At 43.7% G+C, this 27,138-nt stretch overlaps 1 protein-coding gene and 1 long non-coding RNA gene across 2 annotated transcripts; one reads left to right on the top strand and one right to left on the bottom strand.

Moving 5' to 3' along the window:
- The first annotated feature begins 1,806 nt into the window (after window positions 1-1,806).
- LOC138967509 (serine/threonine-protein kinase RIO1-like) lies at window positions 1,807-26,033 on the top strand. The gene is made up of 15 exons (XM_070340072.1): window positions 1,807-1,963; window positions 2,687-2,798; window positions 3,135-3,231; window positions 5,001-5,034; window positions 5,976-6,171; window positions 6,979-7,040; window positions 7,313-7,393; window positions 9,295-9,384; window positions 10,753-10,890; window positions 11,788-11,891; window positions 22,550-22,722; window positions 23,348-23,440; window positions 24,025-24,078; window positions 25,009-25,218; window positions 25,813-26,033. Exons 1-15 carry the CDS (start codon window positions 1,902-1,904, stop codon window positions 25,915-25,917), a joined length of 1,611 nt encoding a protein of 536 aa, XP_070196173.1. The 5' UTR covers window positions 1,807-1,901; the 3' UTR covers window positions 25,918-26,033.
- Window positions 18,435-22,542, bottom strand: LOC138967510 (uncharacterized). Its single transcript, XR_011455982.1, has 2 exons — window positions 21,332-22,542; window positions 18,435-20,152 (listed from the first exon to the last, which is right to left on the bottom strand). It is a non-coding gene; the product is annotated as an uncharacterized lncRNA (long non-coding RNA).
- Window positions 26,034-27,138: the final 1,105 nt, after the last annotated feature.

Below are 27,138 nucleotides of genomic sequence, written 5' to 3'. Positions count from 1 at the left end.
CAGCGCTAGATCCAAACCAGAAGAGACCTCAGCAGGTGCTCAAGCTGATGGACCTAGAACGCCGTGTAAAAGATCGGACTGATGCATAAGAAAATATGCACTCATAGATCAATGGGAGTTGCCCGCCCTCACCACTCCCCCAATCCATTGGCTGTGTACAGAGAACCTCCAATGAAAAAGTGTAGGGAGAAGACCCCCCCCCCCCCCCCCCCCCGCCAAAGTGGAGGACGAAGGAGGGGGGGGGGGGGGTGAGATCGGGAGCACTTCCTTGGGAGGAGAGGCTTGCTGCTAGAGCTGCCCTTCTCCCTGCCCGACACTGATCTATGTCTCGAAACTCGAGAATCAGTCAGAGGCTGCCTATTGGCTGCCAGCTTAGCTTAGCCAGAGGCCTGAGCATGCTTCTCCTGAGCATGCTTCCCCTGAGGAGGCTAGCTTTACTTCAACCCTTGTAAAGCAGTCAGAGACCTGGTGATCTCTATTCGACTGAATCTCCTTTCTTCTGGTATTAAAACACCAAAGTTTAAAAGAAGACACCTCTACCCCGGGCAAAGCTCAAGTGTCTCTCTTAGTCTGTTCAGTGAACTGAGAATGCGAAAGAAACAAGTGACCCTCCGACACGTGCTGTAAGAGCGTAGTGAAGGGAGGACAGCCTTATCTGCTCTTCGCTCACCCTAGCGAGGGCTGACCAACAGAGTAGAGAAAGAGGCAAGTTCCAAAAGCTGAATTAAGCAAGAAGGAACAAAAGGTGAAGCCTGTGTAGCCGAAGCCAGCCAAGGCTGAGCGTGTTCCGGAACTGAACCGTGAAGAACGAGCAGCAGAACCGGAACACTAGGGATACCACTTCCGGGAGGAGATGGTGTAGCCAAAACCTGCAAAACGTGGTACCCACCAAAGGTGACTAAGGAACCGGAAGTAGGAAACATCCTGCCTTCGCGGAACGCATCTTGAACACACGGCCAGTACCGTGTAACTGGCCTTGATACGGAACGATCCCAGGGGGCCAACCTCAGTCAACTGAAAGAGGGAAATTCAAACGCAATCCGCTTTGTTCGATTTTATGGGCTTGGACGATAGAGAAAAATAAGAAAAGCAAAAGCTGGAGTCCAGTGTTCCTCCTATTCTGCCGAACTCAAGGCCCGGTGAGTAAATAGGCGGGGATATAGCTCAGTTGGTAGCGCGCTGGATTTCAGTGTATTCAGTTGCCAGTTGGCCGCTGTCAGCGTGAGTTCGATCCCAGGTTCGGCGGAAATTTATTTCACAGAGTCAACTTTGTGTGCAGACTCTCTTCGGTGTCCGAACCTCCCCCCGTGTACACTACATTGGGTGTGCACGTTAAAGATCCCACGATTGACAAAAGGGTCTTTCCTGGCAAAATTGCTTAGGCACAGTTAATAATTGTCTACCTATACCCGTGTGACTTGGAATAATAGGCCGTGAAAGGTAAATATGCGCCGAAATGGCTGCAATCTACTGGCCGTATAAAATTTCATCTCACACGGCATCACTGCAGAGCGCCTAGAACTGTACCCACGGAATATGCGCGATATAAGAATCGATACCCGCACTGAACACGGCGGCGGCGAAAGATGAAAACGTCACACCGGCGGCTTGGCTCGAAAGAGACGCTTTACCCCCAGTCAAGTCCATGACAGTATCAGTCTAGCTCAATTACCCCCCCACCCCCCAACACACACACACACACACACACACAGCCAACACAGACTGTTGAGAGCGTGACGTATTGAGTTTTAAACAGTTTGTTTTATTTGGGCAAAAGGCTGCTAGTTTGGGTAAAAAGACATTAATAAACCGGAAGCTCTGATCATTGCGTGTGCACGAGGCAAGGCAAAAACGTGGTCGAACAACTGACAGAGAAGTTCACACAATCACCGTTTTGGTGAATGATGGCTTTAAAACGAGGGATTGCTCCCGGTCAGTTTGATGACGTTGATGCTGAATCTAGGTGAGAAACTAATTAAAGAAATCCTTTAAATGGACACAGGTAAAAGTTAAAAATGCAATAGAGCAGTGAACAAATGGCAGATATTCTGTTTGGGTAACTTGGAGTGTTGCACGTGTGTGAGTAAGATGAAAAAACGGCAGGCCTTAAGTCTGACATAACAGTCTTTAAATTTGACATTTGTTCGGATAAAGTGACGTCAGATCTGATTACAAAGTTTGTCAAGCAATTTTGTGTGTGCAAATCTTGATGATGATCTTTTCTTGATCTTGATGATTACGCTGCTGGGTACCAGAAGACTGGCATAAATGCAGCGAGGGAGAGTGCGGCAGCCTAATGGTGGTGGACGGCTGCTAGCTTGGCTTTAAAGATGCCAATGCTTTTGGAGGTTACAATATTGTCCTCAAGTAGATTCCAGTCTTGTGCCGTCTTCACAAAAAAGGAGTTCCTAAACTGAAATGATGTTTGGAGCAGATTATTCATCATTTCATGTGAATGGGTTCTTTCCGTCGATCTTGGCAGTAGCAGCAGCACTTGAGCAGGAGCAAAGCAAGCAAGCCAGACTGCACGAATAAAACGGTTATTTACATGTTTGCATTTCACTTTACACACACACACACACACACACACACACACACACACACACTAATTACAATGGCTTCACTTAATGTGATACTGATAGCTTGGTAATCTTATCCATTATAGGCATTATTTTTCTCTTTTCAGTTCAGCAGAGGAGGTACCAGATGTGTCAAACAAAGTTGAGAAAGTTGCTTCAGATGACAGTGACGAGTACAGTGATGAGGAAGATGACATTTACTTGTTTTATGATGACGAGGTATGTAAATTGTATCCATTAACTTAAACCAAACCATAGGTTGACACATAAATGTATGTCTTTTTCTTCAGTCACAATTTACATACTTATGATACAAGTGCTAAATCAGAGTGCTTTATCACATGGAACCTGGCTTGCATAAGTAAAACATTTTTCTTTTGCCAGTCACTGATACGGGCAAGTGAGTTCTCACTTCTGTTCTGAAACAGGAAGGGATATGTTTTTTTGTTACAGTGGTAAAGCTTAAAGAACATACGTTTTTTGCAGAGGGAGCGTTGAAAAAGAGAAAACATGTCAGTTGTCACGTGTAATGAGTCTGATTAATGTGTTTTTCAGCCCAAACGGGGCTACAATGCGCAGAGACCTAGCACCAAAACATCAAGCTTTCAACCCAGGGAAAAGATACTGACTGGAAATAATAAACTTGATTTTGGTGAGTTCACATTTGTGTTGATGAGAAGTGGAGGACAAGGAAATGTGTGAAAAGGGAAGCTGGTGGCAGGTTGATGGAGGAAGGAGAGTGAAGGGTACTGTGTGGTTTCCCCTTTAGCTTGCTAGCCATGAATATGGTTCAGGTTGATGGAGGAAGGAGAGTGAAGGGTACTGTGTGGTTTTCCCTTTAGCTTGCTAGCCATAAATATGGTTCAGGTTGATGGAAGGAGAGTGAAGGGTACTGTGTGGTTTCCCCTTTAGCTTGCTAGCCATGAATATGGTTCAGGTTGATGGAGGAAGGAGAGTGAAGGGTACTGTGTGGTTTCCCCTTTAGCTTGCTAGCCATGAATATGGTTCATGTTGATGGAAGGAGAGTGAAGGGTACTGTGTGGTTTTCCCTTTAGCTTGCTAGCCATAAATATGGTTCAGGTTGATGGAAGGAGAGTGAAGGGTACTGTGTGGTTTCCCCTTTAGGCCAAAACAAAAAATTGTCTGTTTCTGGTCACCCGACCGACCCTAAAATTTGGCGCCGACCCTAAACTTTTTTTTTCCAAACAAAAAAAATTTTTTTTTTTTTTGGGTGGTAAAGGACAGGGTGAGAAAATGAACAACAAAAACGTGTGAAAACGAAAGTCCGCTGACGATTGAAGGGGCATAACCCTACATCACAGTTGTAAGGGACATCACTCTATGTACTTCCTGTAAAACCACCAAACACCGAAGCATTCACGCTGCGTTGAAATATGGAATCTAAAGGTGATGTTCGACACGTTCTGGCGTTGACACTGGAGAAGTGCGTGCACAAAAAAACGGGAGTTAAACTTATTAGTACGTATCCTGAAACATTCACGATCTGGGATGTGTTTCATGATATCCATACACCCGAGTTTGACTTGAAAAAACATTCGGTGCAGGTGAAAGCTGACGAATACGACCTTGACTGGTCACTGACGATCGGCGGCTTGGTTGGATCTTTGTCACAGATTTGTAAATGTGTTGAGTGTCTTGTCTCTATGTATAGTGAATCCAGTCTCTTTGCGCGATTTTTAAAGTTAGTTTTATTGGTCTACATTTGGGGTAAAAAAAATTTTTTGTAAAAAATTAAAAAATCCCTACCTACCTACCCTATTTTTTTTAGCCATGTTACCAGAAACAGACAATTTTTTTTTTGTGCCTTAGCTTGCTAGCCATGAATATGGTTCAGGTTGATGGAGGAAGGAGAGTGAAGGGTACTGTGTGGTTTCCCCTTTAGCTTGCTAGTCATGAATATGGTTCAGGTTGATGGAGGAAGGAGAGTGAAGGGTACTGTGTGGTTTCCCCTTTAGCTTGCTAGCCATGAATATGGTTCAGGTTTGCAGAAAGAGTTTGAAGAAATTATTGTTTTAATAGTAAAAATTAGACTGCAGTGTAACAGTAAGGCCACACAAAAAAAAAGTCTGTTTAGGCCAAAAAAAATAGGGTCGGTAGGTCAGGATTTTTTTAAATTTTTTTCCCCCCAAAAAACACATTTTTAAGTTATTTTGCCAAAAAACACACTTTTTAAAAAATTTTTCCCCAAATGCCAAAACAAAGTCTAGGGTCGCGCGAAAAAATAGGGTCGGTCGGAATACCGTAAACAGACTTCTTTTTTGGGGGGGCCTAAGGGCCTCTGCAATATGAAGGTAGAGCTCTGCTACCTAATCTGTTCTTACGATATACATTTTAATAAAAGTTTTGGATGATGATTTAATGTTGAAATACTGACAAGACCTTTGTTTCCGTTTGACACAGACACGGCATGCCCAAGGTCGGGTGATGGAAATGAGTAAGTGTTTTTTTGTGTTTGTTGGTTTGTTTGTTTTCTTTGTTTGTTACATTTAGTCAAGTTTTGTTTCTGTTGTGGGGACTTTGAACACAAAAACAAGTTAAATTGATTCCCACTTCTTCAAATCAATGTATTCATTGTTGTAACTGCGCTTACAACTGGCAATCAGATTGCAAACATATGCACAGGCACACATAAACACATCTCTTGAACCCAAACAAAGTTACAGTTGAAACCACACTCACTGACTCGGACTTAAGGACTGAAATGTAGACTCAAACCCCAGCCTCTCTTTCATTTATTTGCTAAGAATTAAAAAAAAAAATGGAGTCTCTGTTGCACACATTGTGGTTCATACTTTACCACCACCACTCGGGTGTATCTCCCTCTGCACATTGTGTTCATTACCCCCCGCGGGTTAGGGGGAAGAATTTACCCCATGCTGGGAGCATGTCGTAAGAGGCGACTAACGGATTCTGTTTCTTTTTTTACCCTTGTTAAGTGTTTCTTGTATAGAATATACATGTAGTCAATTTTTGAAAAGATTTTTAGTCAAGCAGTATGTAAGAAATGTTAAGTCCTTTGTACTGGAAACTTGCATTCTCCCGGTACGGTAATATATTGTACTACGTTGCAAGCCCCTGGAGCAAATTTTTGATTCGTGCTTTTGTGAACAAGAAACCATTGACAAGTGGCTCTATCCCATCTGCCCCCTTTCCCCGTCGCGATATAACCTTCTTGGTTGAAAACGACGTTAAACACCAAATAAAGAAAGAAAGAATTGTGTTCATTTGTTTGCTTGTGAAATGAAACCTCCCTTTAAGAGACCCCCCATTTTAAGACTCCCCCCCCCCCCCTTTTCAGACCTGATTTTCTCAGATTCATTTAGGTCTTAAAAGAAGGATTCCACTTTACTTTAATTTTATGTCGCTTTTAAACAGAGCTCGAAGAAAGGACAAGGCCAGCAGAGCAACAACGTCACAGGTTCTGGACCAGCGAACCAGGCTGGTGATCAGCAAGATGATTTCACAGGGACGTTTCGACGAGATCACAGGATCCATCAGTGTTGGCAAGGAAGCTAATGTTTTCCGTGCTGAAAAACACACAGAAACTGGGACAGAGTATTATGCATTAAAAGTAAGTTTCATTTAATAGCTAAGCTTAGAAGTGTGTTTGTCTGTCTGTGTGCACTTTTGCAGTGTTTAGAAGAAGAGAAATTCAATTCAAATGTTTCTAATATTTGAGTAACGTTTGTTCAGTGTTGCTAGAATCTTAAACAAATGAGGCAGAGTGCTGATTTAAGATCTGAGAAACAAAGGGAAGTAAGCTCTCTAAAAGCATGCAACATTTGCAATAGAGTAAGTAAGAGTTATTTGGAACCAATCTCCTGGTACCTGAGAGAATAACAAGCATTGAAATGAACAAGCGACTCCGTTTGGGTTCCGCATAACTCTTACTTCCCTTTGTTTCTCATATCGGTGTTGCTAAGTAGAAGGACCAACTGTCGGACATATTGGGAATATATGGAGTTACACTAACAGTATATTTATTTGTTTTTGAAAGAAATCATTCAATGTTATTTTGATTTGTGAGTTAATGCCTTTTCAGTTGCCGCTGATCGGTGGCCTTGGTTTATTGCCCTCTCAGTGGCACTACAGTTGTAGTCTCTAAATGATGAAAGTATGAGATCCAACTCCTAACACACTTGCCTTGGCAAGGTTGAGGATTTCATTTGTCTGATGGAGATAGATACCAAGAGTGTAGTTTTACTAGCGGCAAGTAGTGGCGTAGATTAGAGTATTACCAACGGACAAAGCACAATTGTTGTTGTAGTGTTTACTATGACAGCAGTCATACCTGAAGGTGTGTAAGTACTGTAACTTGCATAACTTTGCTTTTTCATTGACTGATTCAGTGATTGTCTTCCTCTGTCTTGGTGTGCAGGTGTACAAAACGTCCATCCTTACCTTTAAAAACAGATCAAAGTATGTGGAAGGAGATTTCAGGTAAGACAAGCTTTCTGCTGCTTACTAAAAATAGTTTCTAAAATTCTTGCTCATGGTTCATTTTAATTCTCACATTTACTTGTATGGATCTCTTGTTGATCTTTTGTATATTATTGTGAGTATTGTCTTTTTGAATTGTGTGTGTGACAAAAATGTTAATGGAACTTGTATTTATAATTTGCAAAAATTGTACTTGTTTATGGTCGATCAATGATAGATTCATAATTAATTTCTACATCTATAGAGTAATATTTATGTTTCTCATTCTCCAGGTTAAGACGGGCTTACCATGGATCAAATCCCAGAAAGATGGTCAAAACCTGGGCTGAAAAAGAAATCAGAAATCTTACCAGGTAAGCCAGACATTAGTCCAGCAAGTTACAGTCACAACCCTACTGGGATTCAGTCAAAGTTTTTATCAGTTTGTCTCTGAATGATGATAGTATGAGATCCAACTCCTAATACACTTGCCTTAGCAAGGTTGAGGATTTCATTCATCTGATTGAGATTGATACCCAATGAAAGGGGAAAAGCAATTAACTCATTGTCTCCCAGGTACGGATATATCCGTACCCACTCATATGGCTCTATATGACCAGGTACGGATATATCCGCTCAGACTGTTAGCTTCAGTCGTTTCCTGTAACGTCGATCTAACACCTGCGTTCCAGCGTGTTGATACACAGAAACTACACAGTTATTACAATTCTGAGTGACCTGCTGCAGCACAGCTGGTCTCTGGTAAAAAAAAACTTGGTCAATATAGGTGGGGTAGAAAGTGTTAATTGCAGATAATTGATGCGACCGTTACAGGATGTGAAGGTGGGTTGTCTAGCAGTCAATAGTGGTCGCTCTGGGAGATCGTGGGTTGATATTAAATTGCCAGTATCTTTAGTTTCAAGCCTGTGATAATGGTTTACTATCCTTTCATTTTCTCTGTGTGTGTATGCGGCGTGTCGACTTGAGCGCTGTTTGTCCTACATTGTTACCTGCGATGTGAGGCCCCTCTAATGAGAGGACACCTTCTGTTGTCCCTTTGTTTATTATCTTGACCAAAATGTACCTCTTACGACAGGCCACCTGCGATGTAGGGACACTATTGGCGAGTCCCAAGGGTGTCCTTTTATCACAGGTACCACTGTGCTAAAGTCAACATTCCGCATACACACACAGACAAAATGAAAGAATAGTGACCCATTCTCACAGGCTTAGAAGGTACTGGCAATTCAATATCAACCCAGAGCGACCACTATTCCCTGCTGGATAACCCTCCTTCAGATCCGGCAACAATCACATCAATCATCTGCAATTAAATCAATGTTCCCGTTTTGCCTTAGCAGCGACTAGTCCTGTCTCATGGTCGCTCAGTCACACACATGCATTTTATACATAAACTTGTGGTTGCTGCAAGGTTTATTAGTTGCTGTCATCACTAGCCTTTGTTTTCTATACACTTGGGTTTCAGTCGCACATTTTGTTTGTCTCTGAATGATGATAGCATGAGATCCAACTCCTAATACACTTGTTGAGGATTTCATTCATCTGATAGAGATTGATACCCCATGGAAGGGGAAAAGCAATTAACTCATTGTCCTTTTATCAGGATCTATCAGGCGAGCATTCCCTGCCCTCAACCATTCGCTTAGTCATACGCACCCAGCTTACACATAAACTTGTTTTGTTGTGTCCAGGATCTATCAGGCGGGCATTCCCTGCCCTCAGTCATACGCACGCAGCTTACACCAGGCATGGGAATTGTCTGCCGAAAGGCAAATTTCCGCCGAAATATTGTTTTGTTCCGCCGAAAAAGCAAAAGTGTCCGTCGAAAAAATAAATGGGGGAGGCAAAAATGGTTCTAAAAACTGAATTTGATGGCAAACTTGGAGCTCAGATGACACCAAATTGCACCATTTGGGTTCTTAGGAGAGAAACAATTTCCGGGGGCATGCCCCCGGACCCCCCTAGTAAGGCAAGGCGATTCGCGCCGTCGACTTAGCTATTACTTACAGATTTTCAGCCTTTTTTACTTCTTTCAATTCCCATGCCTGTTACACATAACCTTGTTTTGTTGTCTCCAGGATCTATCAGACGGGCATTCCCTGCCCTCAGCCATTCGCTCAGTCACACACACGCAGCTTACACATAGTCTTGTTTTGTTGTCTCCAGGATCTATCAGGCGGGCATTCTCTGGCCTCAACCACTCGCTCAGTCGTACGCACGCAGCTTTCACATAAACTTGATTTATTGTCTCCAGGATTTATCAGGCGGGCATTCCCTGCCCTCAGCCGATGCTTCTCAAGGGACATCTCTTCTTGATGAGCTTCATAGGATCTGAAGATGGAGCGTAAGAACATGTCATTTTATAGAAATTAGTTTTGGAAATTTTGTCCACTCAATCTGCTGTTAACGCTTTCCTGAAGGATGTTTTCCTTACCGTGTTAACCGTTTTGTAAATCGTCACAGATCAGTCCACATGGGAGAAGAAAATCTTTCCATTTTGACGTGTGCCAAAGATGAAGAGCTTTGCTGTTTTCTTTTCTATGTAGAGTGGGATTACTTTGTGAGTTCATTTCACAGATTGACAAAGGTGTCGGATACAATATGAATTGAGCAAAATATTGCCACTATGCACAGACAGCAGCCAGTCTGTTGATTTTTGGTATGTGTCCGGCTGGAGAAATGCTCTTATTCCACATAAAAGACGAGACAGATGTGCGGTGATTTACACGATTGTGTTTAAGGCCTCCAGACAACGGAGAAAACCAGGTCTTCAAAGGGAGGGTCACTTAGAATTGAGGTACATTTATAGAGGTTAAAAACAGCAAAAGGCAAGCTTGAAAGGGAGGAAGTCTTAAATTGGGGAGGGGGGGGGTCTTTAAAGGGGGTTCCACTGTATTTTACGCTGTGTAAATGGAACGCATGCTGGGGTGAAACCTGGACACACCCCATCTTTCAGTGCCGCTAGTCTTGTGTAGACTGGCGGCGTGAGAAAGCATGCAACATTGAAACCGTGGCCCCACAGGGATCGGTGTCAGCAGTCGGGGCAAACTGGTTAGTAATAGGGGCCACACACTACTCTATGTTGATTTGTACTTATCTGCACTCTATTGATGTGCAGTTGTCATGGACATTATTTAGTTTTAGTTTTGTATTAGCTCAGATTTTGTTTAAAAAACTGTTCTTTCTGCAAGTGTAAGCTCAGGAATCTTTGTTGTTCTGACTTTATGTATCATTTGCACATGTATATATTTTGAGTAGTGGCGAGTTTCTGGTAATGTGTGTGTGTGTGTGTGTATATGATGTTTTCTGTTTCTTTGTGGTTTTGCTTTTTGAGTTCTTGCTCTGTTTATGATGAAAATTACTTCCACTGTACAGTTTTTATCTCTGAATGATGAAAATATGAGATCCAACTCCTAACATGCTTGCTTATGTAAGATTGAGGATTTCACTTTCTGACAGAGTGTCAATCACTGAAGAACAGTTCGAGTTTAAAGCTTTGACATTTCTAAAACTGTGTGGACATTTTTTTTTGGGGGGGGGGGGGGTAAGAAAGAAGACAAAAAACAGTCCAATTTCCAAATCGTTTGTAAATACATAAAAGACCAAATATAGTTATACAAGCTGCTTCATAATGAGCTTGGTTATTCTTTTGCCGTGACTGCAGTTGTTCTCATTATCTTTATCAGCAGTGTCTTTCTGTGTGTATCGCCAGTGCTGCTCCATTGCTGAAAAACGCAGTGGTGTCCGAGTCCAAATGGCGAGAACTTTACCTGGACATGGTGCAAGACATGAGGAAGCTTTACAACACCTGTAAGCTGGTCCACGCCGATCTGTCCGAGTACAATGTTTTGTGAGTTCAAAGATTTGAAGTTAGTTTTCATTTTATTTACTTTATCATTCCAATGCTGGGAAATTCGCATCGCTAGTGGAAAGCTAGCAGCAACAAGAGTCACGCTACCCAGGTGTAGGCATGTTTGGGGGAAATCAGCCACCTGCACTTATGGCAGAATGACCCAGGTCTTTTATGTGCCACTGTGGTGACACAGGGGTGGGACATGGATATTGTCTCTGAGTCTGCACATAAAAATGTCCCGTATCTGTCCCTGCTGGGATTCAAACCTGTGACCTTAGGATCACAAGTCCAGTGCTCTACCAACTGAGCTACCTTGTTCTCTCTTTGTTTAAAAGATGATGGGTTATTTCATCAAAGTTGAACACTATGCGTGATGAAAATATGAGATCCAACTCTGAGACCTTCTGTGGTCATGAGGAGTCTCTGTGCTCTGACATACTATTTACTCACTTTGGGTGCTTTGAAAAGAATGGTAGATGCATGCACATTGAAGCTAGCAGGCAAACCAAACCTGCTTGCTCAAAAAGAAACTCACAAAGACTATATGGCCCCCTGAACCAAATTTTGATGGGTCATTGTCTGAGGTGCTAAGTGTCGAGCAGGCTAAGGGGGCCCTGTAGTGGCTTAATGATGCAATCTGGTGGAAGCTCAGAATTTGCCGCTGTATCATGACACCTCATTTCAAACACTGGACTCCGATGTAAACTGTGTGTATGATGGCGCACTTTTACTTAATTTTGATGCGCCATTTGAATCTTTGAATGAGTTCTTATGGGTCATTTTCAGATTTTGTGTGCCAGTTGCGCATGGCTTGTTAAGCCTTGGGGTTTTGACATTATTTATTGGGATATACTGGAGCAAAGTGTGTTGATGTTATTCCATGTATGTTGCCAGGTACCATGCAGGAAAGGCTTTCATCATTGACGTGTCACAGTCTGTTGAGCATGACCATCCCAACGCTCTCACTTTCCTCAGGAAAGATTGTTCCAACATCACAGGTGGGTTAGGCTTGAGTCTTCGTTGTTTGTCTGGTGGGTCTCAAGGAAAGAGTATTTTGCTTCTTGTACTTCAGGAAAATCTTAAGCAAATGGGCCGAGCGCCGTTTTAAGAAACAGTGGGAAGTAAGGGCTTAAGGGGGGACAGGGTAGGCAAGCACTTTTTTTTTTTATTTTGGAAACAGCTTGCTGCTTGTTTGATTTTTGCAAGCAGAATAACCTAATTAAGGGAAACCATTTTAAATTTTGAGTGAAAAGCAATTTTTGGGGGTTTTATTCACCAAAATGTGAGAAAAACGTTATAAAATGTGCTTTTTTTAAAATGTTGCAGTTTGTGAACCAGTGCATGTTTTGATCCAATTTTTCTTCTTTGCAGCAATATGTGTGTGTTTAATAATTCTGTGTATCGAAAAGCATTTCTAAGCAATATATTATTTTAATTTAGCATTTTCAGTTACCGGTTCAGTTTTGATAAGAAAAATACATTTAATATCATATTCTTACTCCGAATCACATTAGCATTGAGTCACCTGAGATGCTTATCACTGAAAAACGCTTACCCGGCTAAAGAATTTAAAGGGAAGCAACCCCATCACCAAAACGAAAGTGAAAGTAGCTTTGGTAATGGGCCAGTACACCGGGAGTTACCTCCCATACGGGTGTATGCCACGTCACTTCCTCTAGGAACACGTGCCTATTATCATACGTCTTTTTCACCTCGGAGAGGACGGTTCACTTTTTGACGCTCTGTGGCTGACCTTGTGTGTTTGAGTGACACCCACCGGCCACGTTACCCAGCTTGTCTGCTCGCCTTGCCTACAGTTTGGTGAGCTCGTTCCCGTTTGTTGTTGGTTGTTTGCGCTGTTTCGTTACTGTACGTTGTCCGTTTTTTACGGACTTGTGTGTCAGTGACTTGCGTGTTTCGCCATTTTGTTGTGTGAGTTAGTTAGCTAACTCGTGTGACTTTGCTAGTAGCTCTGCGTGCCCTCTTTCTGTTTGGGCAAGTGTAGCTTTAGTATTTTGTTGACGCGTAAGCGTGTGTGTTTACTGTGTTTTCAGTCGTTTTGACTTACGTTTCAGTAAATCTTTTTACTTTGCCACGTGTTGTTGACGTTTGTGTCAGTGTCTTGCGTGTCGCCATTTTGTTGTGTGAGTTAGTTTTCTAGCTCGTGTGACTTTGTTTGTAGCTCTCCGTGCCTCTGCTTGTGGGGCAAGTTTAGCTATAGTATTTTGTTAACGCATTAGTGCGTGTGTTTACTGAATTTTCCAGTCGTTTAGACTTATGTTTCAGTAAATTTTTTCGCGTTGCCACGTGTTGTCAACATGTCTGATTCAGACAAGCGCCGTGGCAAGTCGGACCCCAAGGGGAAAATTAAGGCTAAGTCTTCCTCTTCCAAAGCAACGTTACTTGTTACAGACCAAGAGCGTAACACTTTGTTGGCTGTACCAATTTCGGCGCCTAGCGCTGTTACTACTTCTGCTTCTTTTGCGGCGCCTAGCGCTACTGTTACTTCTGCACCTGTCTCTACATCGGAGACTTCGTCTTCTTTGTTAGCACCTGGACAAGGTGCGTTGGTTTCCTCTCTGTTAAAGTCACTGGTTCCAGAAATCCGCAGCTTGGTGCAGGCAGAATTTCAGCGTTCCGTCGCCAGCAGTTCGGCGTTTCCGGCATCTGGCAGTGACGTCCGGGCATTGGCTTCCGTGTCTTTGTCCTCCACTTCCGGCTTGGAGCAGCGTCCTCCCTCTTCAGCGTCGGTTGGTAAGCAGAGCTGGTCCGATAGCCCTCGTGAGGCGCCTGGACGTTCTCCTTCGGGGGACAGCTCTTTCGCATCGGGTCACGACCGATACCTTGCTGATCTTTCATTTCCGGCGATAACCTACGAGGCCCCGGACTTGTTCGAACAGCGGCGGCAGTCGGTTTCGACTGCCGCATTTCCGGCACTTGCCGGAAGTGATGATCCGTCCGCTCCGGCACGCTACGGCGGTCGCGGCAGGATGGAGTATTCACTGACTTCCGGTCCTTCCGGATCGCGAAGTCAACCAGTGCAGTCTTCACTTCCGCATTTTGCGGTTCCGTTGACTACACTTCCGGTTTCGGCCGGAAACGCTTCTTCCTCTTCTGGTGGTTCCTTCCGGATACCAGATAGTGGATTACAGCGTGCGCCTTCCGGCTTTCAAGCGCCTAGGCTTGAGCAGGCATCACTCCACTCAGTCGGGGTAGTGACGTCAGCTCATCCAGCTCCGGTTTTTGCGGATGGTCGTCCTGCTTACCCTTTACCTTCACAGGGTTTTGGGCGGCAGGATGACGTTAGTGCTCAGGCTTTTCCGGTTTCCGGTTTGCCAGGGCATGCTTCTGCTTCCGGAACTGGTGACTTCGGTCATGGTTCCACGTGTGACTATTCTGATGCTCCATCAGTGGTCAGCGAGGAGTCGCGGGGCGTGTTTCCGTCGAAGCTCAAGTCTGTTCTTGACGTCGCGGCGGAAGTAACGTCTCGTTATTTTCCTGAAGGGGTGGTGGCTGCGGACTCTTCCGCATCATTCGTTCCTTCTGCCATGGCGGACTTCCGGCCGGCACAGGAGGATGTTTCTTCCTTCCGGTTCGCCGAGTCTCCGTCAGTGGCTTACCAACTTTCGCATTCACTGGTTCGTCCAGCACATGCGGGGAGTGGTATTCGGCCAGTGCCTGTTCCGTTACTGCTTCCTTTTGGTCCAGTTCCGGAATCAGCTCAGCAGTGGGTGGCTTCAGCTGCCCAAGCCTCTTCCTTCGTGCCTACGGCCAATAGGAAGCTTGGCATGCCCAATCAGAGCCAGAATTGGCTGGCGTCTTTTGCACTCCCTAGGGCTACCCTTCCGGTTTCCCGGGAATTGCTGCCTCTTCTGACTAAACCGATCAAGCGTGATTCGGTTTTGCCGGTTTCCGAGGCTTCCCTCCTCTCTGCTGAGGAGGTTGGACGTCGGCAGATCGAACTGTCCTCCATTGCGGAGACTCTCGTTCGGGCTCTGTCTCGGGCATTGACCGATTCGCTAGTTCCTTTCACTCTCAGTGAAGAACAGAATGCGGACGATGTCTCTGCGCTTTTGACCGCATTGGCCAAGGTCAATGAGGAACAATTGCGTCTTTCCTCCCTGCAGTACACCCAAGCGGTACTCTGCAGGAGGGATCTCTTCCTCTCGCAGTCCCAATTCACGGAGCTGGCTACTAGGGAGACCTTGAGAGTCTCCCCGGTCTCAGAGGAGTCTCTCTTCTGTCCGCTGGCACTGGATGCCAGACAGAAGGAGATTCAGTCAAACAAGGACAGTCAGTTCCTTGACTACACTCTGAAGGGGGTGAAACAGTCTCAGCCTTCTAAACAGAAGCAGGCTCAGACATCGTCTAACCCCAAGCCAGCTCAGAAGCGGCAGGCTTCGCCGGCCGCTCGTGGTGGGAAGAAGAGGACGGCATCGGGGAGGGGGCGTGGCGGCTCTGGAAGTAAGCCACACCCCCAATGAAGCGCTCCCGATCTCACCTCCCTCCCGCCCTCCACCTTGGTGATGGCGGGAGGCCCCTCCCGGGCACTTTCTCGTTGGATGTCGGTAGTAGACAGCCAACGGATTGTGGGAGTGGTGAGTTCGGGCTTCCGTCTACTCTGGCGGGAGGAAAAGGCGCCTCTTACCCGAGTGCCTCCGCGGTTCAAGCCCCCCTTCTCGCAGGAAGCACGTTCCGTCTTGCAGTCGGAAATTGCCTCCCTGGAGCAGAAGGGCGCGGTGGAGAGAGTTCGGGTCCACAGCTCCCTGGGATTTTACGGGCGTCTGGTCGCTGTTCCCAAAGCATCAGGAGGATGGCGTCCCGTGTTGGATTTATCTCTCCTCAATACTTTCTTGAGGGAGATAAAATTCAAGATGGAGACGCCAGCCTCTGTCCGAGACTCTCTCCGCCCAGGAGACTGGGTGACCTCGATCGATCTCACGGACGCATACTTTCACATTCTTATGCATCCGACCGACCGGAAATGGCTTCGTTTCCGGTGGGGAGATCAGATCTACCAGTTTCGCGCACTCCCTTTCGGGCTGTCTCTCGCACCGTGGATTTTCACCATGGTGGTGAGACAGGTCTGTGCACTGGTGAGGTCCCAGGGTATCCGTCTGCGGGCTTATCTGGACGACTGGCTCATCATGAACCAGTCCCAGAGCGGCTGTTCGCAGGATACCCTCACGGTTCTTCGAGAATCCAACTGGTTGGGGTTCTCGATCAACCGGGTAAAGTCGGAGCTGACCCCGTCACAGACATTCACTTATCTGGGGATGTCTTTCGACACGGTCGCTTGGACTGTCCAGCCTTCTCAGAGAAGGGTGGACAAGCTCCAAGCTCAGATTCGCTCCACTTTACCTCTCCTGATGGCTTCCATCCGCTCGCTCGCCTCCATCTTGGGGCAGATGGAGTCTATGGCTCTTCTGGTTTCACTGGGCCGGGTCCACAAATGTCCGCTTCAGTTCGCGCTGAAGCCGTTTGTGGACTCTCCTCTGGTGGACTGGGACGCCCTCATCCCTTTGCAGGGATGGTTCCAGTCTGCGACCCTTCCGTGGTTGCACACGGAGTGGGTCTGCAGAGGTGTTCCGATCGTCGTGCCCCTCCCCGACCTGGACCTCTTTACAGATGCGTCCAGGGAGGGTTGGGGGGCACATACAGATCTTCAGACTCCTCCCTTTCCGTTACTCAGCCGAGTAATCCGGAAAGCGGAGATGGAGGAGCCGGCCCTTCTTCTTCTGGTCGCTCCTCTGTGGCCGTCGCAGGTCTGGTTTCCAGATCTTCTTCGGCTTGCCCAAGGGCCCCCCATTCCTCTCGCACTCGTGCGAGGGGAACTAGTGCAGCCCCGAACAGGCATTCCACACGAGGAGCCCAGTCTTCTGAAGCTTCACGTGTGGAAGTTGTTCGGGACTCGCTGAAGCGCTCTGGGGCGTCGTCTTTGACTCTGGACTTGGTGGCTCGCTCGCATAGAGCGTCCACCTCTTCAGTTTATGCTTCCCACTGGAAGGCATGGACTGCCTGGTGTTCAGCTAGAGGGGTGAGTTCGGTGGCTCCGCGCTCTATTCAGGTCGCTAACCACCTCTCTTTCATGTCTTCACAGGGCGCCTCAGTCTCCTCGTTGAGGGTCCGGCGCTCCGCTATCTCGGCGACTCTTCAGCAGATTGGTCGTTCTGTTCGAGTCGGGGGCGTTATAGCTGCAGTCATTAAAGGGGCTGTTCTTAAGGAAGCTAAAGCTCGTTTGCCCGCTCCCAAGTGGGACTTGTTTTTAATCCTGGAATTCCTTCGTTCTGCGGATTTTGAGCCTTTAAGCGAGGCCAGTCTGTTCAATGTCACTCGCAAAGCGCTGTTTCTCCTTTTGTTGGCTACGGCCCGACGGGGTAGCGAGGTCCACGCCCTGTCGGGTCAGCCTGGAGATATCTCCTTTGAGCCGGACGGTTCCGCATCTTTGCGTTTCCGGCCTGATTTCCTGGCCAAGAATCAGTCTCCGGGGCAGGCCTCTCCGCTGGTTAGAGTTAAGGCTCTGACCAGCGCGTTGGCCCCGGGTGACCCCGATTCGGTCAATTGCCCTGTGAGGGCACTTCGTCTGTACTTAGCCCGGACTCAGCCGATTCGGTCTAGTTCTCAGAAGTTGTTGTTTATCTCTCTCCTTACTAGGCGCGAGAAAGATTTGTCGAAGGTAACGTTGGCCCGGTGGGTGTCCTCGCTCATCAAGCAGGCTTATGAGTGGAGGCGCACAAAGAGGGGGGGGGTTATGCCCTCCTTGCCACTTGACTCGGCCCGAGCCCATGAGACGAGGGCGTGGGCATCCTCTCTGGCAGTTCTGCGCTCCAGACGTCTAGAGGAGGTGCTGACAACTGCGTATTGGCGTTCCGAAGATGTTTTCATAAACTTTTATCTTCGGGACGTCACAGCTCTTCGACAGGATGGCTCCAGAGGCCTTCCAGCGCTCATAGCAGCAGGCCAGTTCCTGTCCAGAACTTGATGGTGAGTTTTGATTCATTTCTAGCCCACCGCCTTGTTGATGTTATCTGCTAATGTGATTCGGAGTAAGAATATGATATTAAATGGAAAATTTCCTAAATAAATTATCATTTAATTAATATACTTACCCGAATCACATACTGTATTCCCTCCCACCTGCCCCGCTTATGGTTTTAAGATTTTTTAAAGCCGTATGATAATAGGCACGTGTTCCTAGAGGAAGTGACGTGGCATACACCCGTATGGGAGGTAACTCCCGGTGTACTGGCCCATTACCAAAGCTACTTTCACTTTCGTTTTGGTGATGGGGTTGCTTCCCTTTAAATTCTTTAGCCGGGTAAGCGTTTTTCAGTGATAAGCATCTCAGGTGACTCAATGCTAATGTGATTCGGGTAAGTATATTAATTAAATGATAATTTATTTAGGAAATTTTCCATGAAATCCTAACTGTCAGACTCATAAAAACCCAACCAATGCACTGAACTCTTATTCCATACACAGAACTGATGCTGTACAACTCATAAACAACATATACAAAAACTGAACAAATCCATCAAGCCTTTCAAAAGTTGCAACATTTTAATTGTAGCGTTTTGTCTGAAAATTACATTCAGAGAAAACAGCATTTTAAAGATTTGAACCAGTACATAAAAAAACCAGTAGCACAGTGCACCCTGAATTCATATGATTTTATCAGAATGACCACTTTACTATGTAGGGAAAAGGATTTGACAATCAAATTATCAGGATTTTTTTTATATACATCATATGAAAACAGCCATCTTTGTTTGTACCGATATGAAAACATGAATCAGAACCAAACTGTCAGACTCATAAAAACCCAACCAATGAACTTAACTCTTATTCCATACACAAAACTGACGCTTTACAAATCATAAACAACATAAACAAAAATGAAACAAATCCATCAAGCCATTCAAAAGTTGCAACATTTTAATTACAGATGTTTGTCTGAAAATTACATTCAGAGAAAACAGCATTTGAAAGATTCCAACCAGTACCTCAAACTAGTAGCACAGTGCAGCCTGAATTGATATGTTTTTATAAGAATAACCACTTTACTATGATGGGGAAATGATTTGACGATCAAATTATCCAGACTTTTTTTTAAAAATCATTTGAAAACTCATCTATGTTAGTGCAGATATGAATCAAAACGAAACTGTCGGACTCATAAAAACACAAGGAATCCACTGTATTCTTATTCCATGCACAGAAATGGTGCTTCACAAATCATAAACAACATATACAAAATTGGAACAAATCCATCTTGCCATTCAAAAGTTACAACATTTTAATTACCACATTTTGTCTCAAATTACATGTAGAGAAAACAGCATGTAAAAGAGTCTCACTAGTACCCCGGTAAACTAGTACCACAGTAGAGCTTGAATTAATGGGGTGGTTTTTTTTTTAACCAGAATAACACTTTAACTATGAAGGGGAAATGATTTGATAATCAAATTATCAAATTTTTTTGATTTAAAAAAAAATTATATGAAAACATTAAAAAAGTCAATTATCTGTGTTTGTGCTGATATGAAAATATTGATCAGAACCAAACTGTCAGACTCATAAAAACCCAACGGATGCACTGATTTCTTATTCCATTGCATAGAAATGATGCTTCACAAATCATCAACAACATTACATAATTATATATACACAAATGGAACAAAGCTATCAAGCCATTCAAAAGTTGCAACATTTTAATTACAGTATTTCTGTGCTCAATCCTAACACTGCAGCAAATTTCTGTAAAGCTGAATGTCCCTTTCCATGTACCAACTTGGTCATACGCGGATTATTTAAAATGCAACTTTACCACCCGAAGCGTTGCAAACACCGGGAGAAGAGTAAACAACTGCAGACTTGAATGGACACTCATATGCACTCCAGATGCAGGGCCTGTGCAAATCCTTGGGCTGATGCATCACCTTCTTTCATAATCAGACTGCTATCAGACAAGCATTCAGTACAGGATATAAACCTTTCAGCAATAGATTGAGCTGATCAATGTTGACAAAAGCCCAACACATGTCAGCGGAGTGACGTTGCACAGTACCAGTATCCATATCTGCTTGTGATGGGTCAGAAGATGGCAAAGTATCTGTATCTTCTTATGGTTGGTCAGAAGATGGCAAAGCTGATGTTTCTGCTGTGGAAGAGGGTAGTTCCGGTTTAGCAAACTTTTCCATCAGGTCAATCTTTCTCCTCGCTGCCACCACAGGAGGACTGGCTCTCCCCTTGCTCCAACCTAATAAATACACAAACACTGATTTAATATTTGATACAACTGTCCATGGTTTTTGTTTGTAATAAGCTGCAAATTTTAAGACTCAATATAAACGTCAACAAGTGCTTGTACTTTATTTTGCAAATGACCATGTTACATGGGGTGTACCTCAACTTTTTGGCTAGGCTGGTAAATCAGAAATCCCAATCAGCCCCCAACCACTGAACCAGGCGGGTTTTCTTACAACCACCTCAGCGGCTCGTACCCACATATGTCGGTTGACGAACACACACACACAAAAGACATTCATTAATTGGCCCCTATCACAAAATGTACATGTCAAGTTTACTATGGGATTTGAGTAACCACACAATCACATACACACAGGAACTAATACTGAAACTAGCTGAATTATTTTCTTTCTTTCTTTCTTTCTTTTCATATTTTTCTTTTAAAATTAATTTATTTCATCACACTTGCTATGTATTTGCTTGTTTCTTGTCTGTTGTCTGTTTTGTGTGTGTGTGTGTGTGTGTGTGTGTGTTCTGTGTGTGTGTATACATTTTCAGATTTCCTAAACCTAGCACTGTTTGCAGGTGATCTTTATGCTTTTGATTCATGAGTTGCATCCCCAGTCCTTTAGTTTAACTCTTTTTTTTTCTTTGGTGAAGTAAATTGGATCTATTTTTTTTATTCCTTAGTTAATGGAAAAGATTTGACAACAATATTGCTGTCAATGATAGGTTGGTCAGCCATGCTGGTGTAAACCAATCCTTTAGAATTAGAGAACGCTCTCTAGTAGGGTACTTATTTTCCTACGGTCAATGACCAGAAACAGAAACTGTGTCAGTCGTACATCGCTCAGATGCTGCTTCTCAGTTTGACCCCAGACAAAGAATACTGATGACATGTTACACCATAGTAAGCTCTCAAGGACTGGCCAGCGAAGAACAATAAAATAGGGGTTGTGAAGACGATATCACAGAGATGATCGAGGGAGGGAGGGGGGGGGGGGGGGGTGTGCGGCGGCGGCATGGTCAGTAAATTGGATCAAGAAACCCGCAAAATACTTCAGACACAAACTGTTTATCATTTACATGCAAACTCTAACACATTCTTACAACAACAACAACATAACGATGTGCAATAAATCACGTTGTCAAACAAACAAGATCGAAAAGAGAAAGAAGCAAAACCCACCTCGTCGAGTCAAGAATCTTAGAATGTCGTCTGCTCAAATACGATCATGTTGGTTCATTTCGGAGTGTTGTTACTTCCTTCTACTGTTCGCTGCTGCTGGTTCATCTTTCTCTGATATTTCTTGCCACTATGCCGAACATTTCCAATGTTAGGGTTGTTCTCCGCAGCTCAAAACTTTGAAAAATGCTGCTGAATCGGTGAAAACGTCATGGATTTGTTGACACCGGGGGACTGATAAGTTGTCTACTGCGCTTGCGCCAAATGCCTTTGACCTACATATATTTGCATATATTAATTCCGGGGTTTCGGTTGGAACGGATTCTCTCTCTTTGTGCCTATGTCAACGGAAATTCCCCAACGGTGATGACGTCATCTTGAAGAACGGAAATTTCCACACAGTTTGAACAGCGAAGGGTCATGTCATGTGCGCACATTTACCAGCACGGAGTATCCAAAGTTGACCATTTTTTCGATTTTTTTGATAAAACACAGACAAAAACAACAAAACATCGGTTTGAAAATGGTTTTATTTACATGAATACATGTCTAAAATGACAAAAGCAGATTACTGAATGCATTCCAGGATGTTCAAAGGTGTGAAAAATGCAACAACCCCAAAAAGGTGTATGAGACCAAAAATAACTCATTTTGCCTACCCGGTCTGCCCTTAGAAAGAGGATGAAAGTCGCTGGTTTATGTCAATGCTTGTTATTCTTTTGAGTGCCAGGAGATTGGTTCTGTACAGCTCTCACTTGCTCTATTGCACATCTACTTGATACAGAATAATAATGAATTTAAAAGTGTTGTACTGAATCAGTGAATGGTACTATTGAAAGTTTGCTTGAAGTTGAAACTTGAAGGTAGAAATGAAGCAGTTCCTCCGCTTGATTTGCATGTGGTTACTTATATTTTCTAGTCTGAATGAATGGACGATTTTTGGAAATGACTGTCTGGTTTGTATGGATTGTGACAGAGTGAATACTCTTGCTTTTAAGTGTAGTGAGTCAAACTTTCCCACGAGACATTATAGGCCGGTCACGAGCGAGGGGTGTGTGAAACACGTGGACAAGGAGAATGCGTAGAAAGCTTTCCTCTCTAAAAGCAAGAGTATTCACTCTTTAACAAACTATAAGAACCGGACAGAGTTATTTCCGGAGTTCATCTATCCAACACCTAATTCTCTCAATAAGTCAGACTTTCCATGCGTTGTATTCACAGATTTTTTCCGCGGTCGAGGCGTGGCGACCATGATGGTGAAAGAGTTGTTTGACTTCATCACGGATCTGACCATCACAGACGGCAACATGGACGCCGTTCTTCAGGCGGCCATGGACACCTCCTCCACACGGAGCTACACCGGTCTCACTGAGCAGGATAAAGTGGACGAGGAGGTAAGAGTATTCCTCACGCTGGGAAGCTTCCATGCTGGTGCAGGAAGATGTTTTGAAGATTGAAATAGATTATGTTCGGAAATAACTCTGTCAGGATTTTTATTGGGCTTCAATGTGCAGATTTTCATCTGTCAGGATTTTTTTGCGGCTTTTAAATTGGGGGGTCTTCAAAATGGGGTTTCTGCGGTAAAGGAACGTGGTTTGTCCCAAGGTCCTCAAGACCCACCTCCATTCTGTTCATAACTTATGCATTTTTGCCTCCACTTTAAGACTACTTGGGTTTTTGTTAAGACCCAATATTTTGCTGCCTTATAAAGGGGTACCACTGTATGCTTGATACATATTACAGTTACCACTCATAATCATATTACAGTTACCACTCATAATACATATTACAGTTACCACTCATAATACATATTACAGTTACCACTCACAATACATATTACAGTTACACTCATAATACATATTACAGTTACCACTCATAATACATATTACAGTTACCACTCATAATACATATTACAGTTACCACTCATAATACATATTACAGTTACCACTCATAATACATATTACAGTTACCACTCATAATACATATTACAGTTACCACTCATAATCATTTGTTATGCAGGTGTTCAAGCACTCATTCATCCCACGCAATCTGGACCAAGTCACTGATCACGAACAGGAATTGGAGAAGAGACTCAGAGGAGAGGCAGCTGAGGCGAGTGCTCATTTTTGAATGTTTTATGAAAAGACTCTTGGGCCAAAGTAGAAAAAAATATTAATGAATCCGATTCTCTGTCTGACACTTTTTTTTCCCTCCAGACCCTACAACTTTTTTGGAACCTCAGAAATATGAAGGACAAAAATCGATTTTGCCTACTATACAACGAAATTTCTCTTCCCCCGACATCCAGGGGACAGAGCTTCCTCTATTTGCGGCCAAGAAAAAGCCATATGCAATTGTGAAAGTAAATCAAACTTCACTCAAAAAAGCCGTGTCATCAGAAACAATCTTTTTTTTCTCCCTAAAAGCTACCAGAGATTGCTGATTGCAGAGATTTGTATGTCATAAGACACCCAAGTGGTAAAAATATAAGCTGTGAGTAAGTTAAGACTTTTTTCCCCTACTTTTGGTTAGTGTAAATGTTGATCTTGATGGAAATATTGACTGATATTTTTGGTTTCAACATTGTGTTTTTCATTCTTTATTTTTTCTTATTTTTGGTTGGTCTAAATGTTGATCTTGGTGAAAACTTTGACTGATTATTTTGGTTTCAATGTGTGCTTGTTCACTCTCAACAGGGTTTGTACCACACCGTCACAGGGATGAAGGAAGACATGACCGGTGCTCAAGAGGTCAGTTCACTTTATTTCTTACAATTCCATTTTAGTTTAGAATTTTTTTTTTACAAGCAATAAGCAATATTTCCAGCAAAAGACACATAAAAAGGCAGAGGAGAATAACTTGTTACCTATGAAAACATTCTGCAATTTCAAAACTGATTGTTTAGTCACATTTCTCTTTCTTTGTTGTCTCTTTCTCAGCGTCTGTCTGTCTCTCTCTCTTTCTCAGCGTCTGTCTGTCTCTCTCTCTCTCTCTCTTTCTCAGCGTCTGTCTGTCTCTCTCTTTCTCTCAGCGTCTGTTTGTCTGTCTCTCTCTCTCTTTCTCAGCGTCTGTCTGTCTCTCTCTCTCTCTTTCTCAGCGTCTGTCTGTCTCTCTCTTTCTCTCTCTTTCTCAGCGTCTGTCTGTCTCTCTCTCTCTCTCTTTCTCAGCGTCTGTCTGTCTCTCTCTCTCTCTCTCTTTCTCAGCGTCTGTCTGTCTCTCTCTTTCTCTCTCTCTCTTTCTCAGCGTCTGTCTCTCTTTCTCAGCGTCTGTCTGTCTCTCTCTTTCTCAGCGTCTGTCTGTCTGTCTGTCTATCTCTCTTTCTCAGCGTCTGTCTGTCTCTCTCTTTCTCTCTCTCTCTTTCTCAGCGTCTGTCTGTCTCTCTCTTTCTCTCTCTTTCTCAGCGTCTGTCTGTCTCTCTCTTTCTCTCTCTCTCTTTCTCAGCGTCTGTCTGTCTCTCTCTTTCTCTCTCTCTCTTTCTCAGCGTCTGTCTGTCTCTCTTTCTCAGCGTCTGTCTGTCTCTCTCTCTCTCTCTTTCTCAGCGTCTGTCTGTCTCTCTCTCTCTCTTTCTCAGCGTCTGTCTGTCTGTCTGTCTCTCTCTCTCTTTCTCAAACACACGCATAAACACACACACCACACGTTATTCTGATTGAGATTTGTGTTTTCTTCTTTTTTGTCACCAGATACCAAAACTGCTTGAAGACAGACTTCAAATTGATGGCAGTCTACTCACGCAAGGAGAGGAGGGGAATGAAAACGAGGATGATGATGATGAAGATGATGATTCTGAGTCCCAAGACAGACTTAGCAGCAAGGAAGGGGATCAAGATGATGACGATGAAACAAAGGGCACAATTAAAAGACCCAAGAATGAGACTGCAGAGGAACGGAAGGTGAGAAATCTTAAGTAATAACATACCAAAATGAAATAAAAGCCTCAACCAGCCAGATCACAAAAATGGTAAAGAATACTTCTACGTAATGTGGATGGATGAGCTATTAAAAAACAAAACGAGAAAGGTTGTCTTCTGATAATTAAGCACTCCTACCCTGACACACTGCTGAGGCCCAGACAGCAACTAAACATACAAAGGGTCATAAAAATCCAAAAGCACATGCACAAAAAGGCTACAGGGCGAAGAAATAGCTGGCCTCAAAATCAGTTCAAGGAGAGATTTATTTCCCAGAGTCAACTTTGTGAATACTCTCCTCAGTGTCCGAACACCCCTGTATGCATGCGTGCGCACGATTGACAACCAAAGTTCACAGGGAAAGTCTCAGGGCTTGGAAACATGAATACATGTATGCATCAAAAATGAAAAATAAATGGGAAGCGCGGTACTGTTTGGCAGCTCGCCTTCCCCAGTGAGAGAGCAGCTAGAATTTGTATGAGTGTAACCTCACTGTACTATAGGTTGGAAATCTTATCCACAAACACAAAGTACAAAAGATTATACTCATGCTGTGCTACCTTTTTTTCTGTGCAGGAGAGAAAGAAGGCTGTAAAAGAAGCACGGAGAGAGAAGGTCAAAACCAAGGTCAAGAAGCATGTGAAAAAGAGAGCTGAAAAACTTCACCTGTCGAAGAAGTAACAGGCAACTTCATCTTCCCTCCATTGGTGCAATATCTGTGATAAATGTGTTTGAAAATACTTCAGATTTTTGAATGCAAAAAAATGCTGGAATAAAATTAATGTATGCAAACAGTACATACTTATGTCATATTGTTATATGGAGTTGTTTCAACTGTGATGGGCTTATGTGTTTTTGAAGTCTAAGAAATATGGTGAAATGAATGTCTGGTCGAATGAAAGTCAGTCTCTCTCTCTCTCTCTCTCTCTCTCTCTCTCTCTCTCTCTCTCTCTCTCTCTCTCTCTCTCTCTCTCTCTCTCTCTCTCTCTCTCTCTCTCTCTCTCTCTCTCTCTCTCTCTCTCTCTCTCTGTATTTTCTCACTGAATGCTGGGAATTCACAGAGATATATGTGTGTGTGTGGGATTCAACTTGCAACACTGAGGAGAGGTACATGTACCATGTTCTGCACCTGCACTTTTCACAAATAAGTTCAGTGGTCCCCACTGCTTTGACAACTGTTGTACAATCGACATATTCCAGGACATTTCTTGGTGCATTAAAAGGACACGCATATAATTATACTCACAAGCAAATTGAAACGGTTCAACATCCTTCAGGTCACACCGTTTAGTTTTGATGGACTAGAAGATTTTGATGTTAAAGAATTTCCTTAGATTGAATTGTGAGATTGCCTTTTAGTGTCTAATTAAGCTCCAAACTCGCCTTGGGACCAGCACATTAACATAGCTGCAATGCAAAATCTTCCAGTAGTGGTACATTGCCGAAGAATAATTACATAATTCTCAGATTAATGATTTCGTTAATTTGATCAATCGTATACAGAAGTGTGTGACGGGACTTGAATGCTGAAGCGTTTCAAGCACCTTAATTAAGACACAATTATTCTGTCCTCTCTACCACATCTTTTACAGAAAAGCCTTGTTTCTGTGAAGATCTTTTCTCGAGCAGAATAATATAACTTTTTTAGATGTCAGTTTGACAGAAGACGGTTATATTGAAAATGTCATGTACAGCACTCTTTTTTGTATGAACAAAATAAACAAAACAAATAAAAACAAACATTTCTTTCTCCACGCTCTTCAAACAGAAATGTCTTAAATTGATAAAAAAAATAAAAACACCGATTAATTCTATACTCTGAGCAGCAACAACACCGAGAGCATGGCATATTTAGACAATATAGCACATGGAACAATACAGCGCTCTTTCTCTTTGTTTCTA

The sequence above is a fragment of the Littorina saxatilis genome, linkage group LG5 (assembly GCF_037325665.1).
Source record: "Littorina saxatilis isolate snail1 linkage group LG5, US_GU_Lsax_2.0, whole genome shotgun sequence".
In the NCBI taxonomy this organism is placed as follows: domain Eukaryota; kingdom Metazoa; phylum Mollusca; class Gastropoda; order Littorinimorpha; family Littorinidae; genus Littorina; species Littorina saxatilis.
The sequence above is the reverse complement of the archived record's forward strand: the minus strand, read 5'-3'. Positions and strand labels throughout refer to the sequence as shown.

What these genes read in the sequence shown, in the direction of transcription:
- LOC138967509 (XM_070340072.1), top strand. Translation starts at nt 1,902, where the DNA reads ATGATGGCTTTAAAACGAGGGATTGCTCCCGGTCAGTTTGATGACGTT. An exon ending in ATAGGATCTGAAGATGGAGC is followed by an intron (nt 9,385 to 10,752) that starts GTAAGAACATGT and finishes GTGTATCGCCAG; the next exon opens with TGCTGCTCCATTGCTGAAAA. An exon ending in TCAGAGGAGAGGCAGCTGAG is followed by an intron (nt 23,441 to 24,024) that starts GCGAGTGCTCAT and finishes CACTCTCAACAG; the next exon opens with GGTTTGTACCACACCGTCAC.